This window comes from Plasmodium gaboni, assembly GCF_001602025.1.
Source record: "Plasmodium gaboni strain SY75 chromosome Unknown, whole genome shotgun sequence".
NCBI classification, from domain to species: domain Eukaryota; phylum Apicomplexa; class Aconoidasida; order Haemosporida; family Plasmodiidae; genus Plasmodium; species Plasmodium gaboni.
In genome coordinates this window covers 1-885 of record NW_017385353.1, presented here as the reverse complement: position 1 = coordinate 885, position 885 = coordinate 1, and the positions used below count along the sequence as shown (strand labels likewise).

At 19.2% G+C, this 885-nt stretch overlaps 1 protein-coding gene across 1 annotated transcript; it reads left to right on the top strand.

Annotated features, from left to right (window-relative positions):
* On the top strand, positions 1-885 carry PGSY75_0018100A (putative membrane protein; the record flags this gene model as incomplete). Its single annotated transcript, XM_018783321.1, has 1 exon — positions 1-885. A coding segment is annotated over one exon (885 nt), but the record flags the coding sequence as incomplete, so codon positions are not given.

The following is an 885-nucleotide window of genomic DNA, read 5'->3' as shown; positions in this document are numbered from 1 at the left end:
AATTTTTTTTATAAAGAAAATGATATGTTAAGTCCATGCAATAATTTTATTAAACAAATTATATTTATTCACCCATATTTTATTCTTATAAATAATACAAATTATAATATAGTCATGTGCTATCCTTGTAATTTTTATAACAATAATGGAAATTATAAAACAACTGAAAATGAAATAAATAAAAACAAAAGGAATTATTATTACCCTAGACACTCCACTAGTGTCATTAATTTAATATCTGAACATGAAGATAAAAATTTTTTTTTTTATATCAGCAATGGTGATGATATTAGTAATTATCTTTTTATAAGTGGAAGGGTGGATATAAGCAAAGAATCGACGGTCATCTTATGTTTTCAGACTAAAAAAAAAAATATAAAACTAAAGGAAGACACAACAAAACAGAAGCGTAACAATAATAATAATAATGACAACAACAATAATAATAATAATAATAATAATAATAATAATAATGTTTGTATCAAAACAGACAAAGATACATGCCAAGTTTCATATATTCATCTAAAAATTTCCGTATGCAAAGGATACAATTTACAAGGAAATTATAAAAAAAATATATTTCATAATAGTATGTATATTATTATATCTGAATATATAAATAATAAATATAAATTTCAAAAATACATATCATATATAAATAATTATAATAATAATAAATTATATGTAAATCATAATATAGAAAAAAATAATGTTATGAATATATATAAATATATAAAAAATGAATCACAAAGGGATCAAATAGGTGTACATACATATGGTAAAAAATTTATAGAACATCAAAACAATAATGGACATGATGAAAATGAAGATTATTATTATGATGAAAATGAAGATTATTGTTATAATGATGATAAGAATTATTAT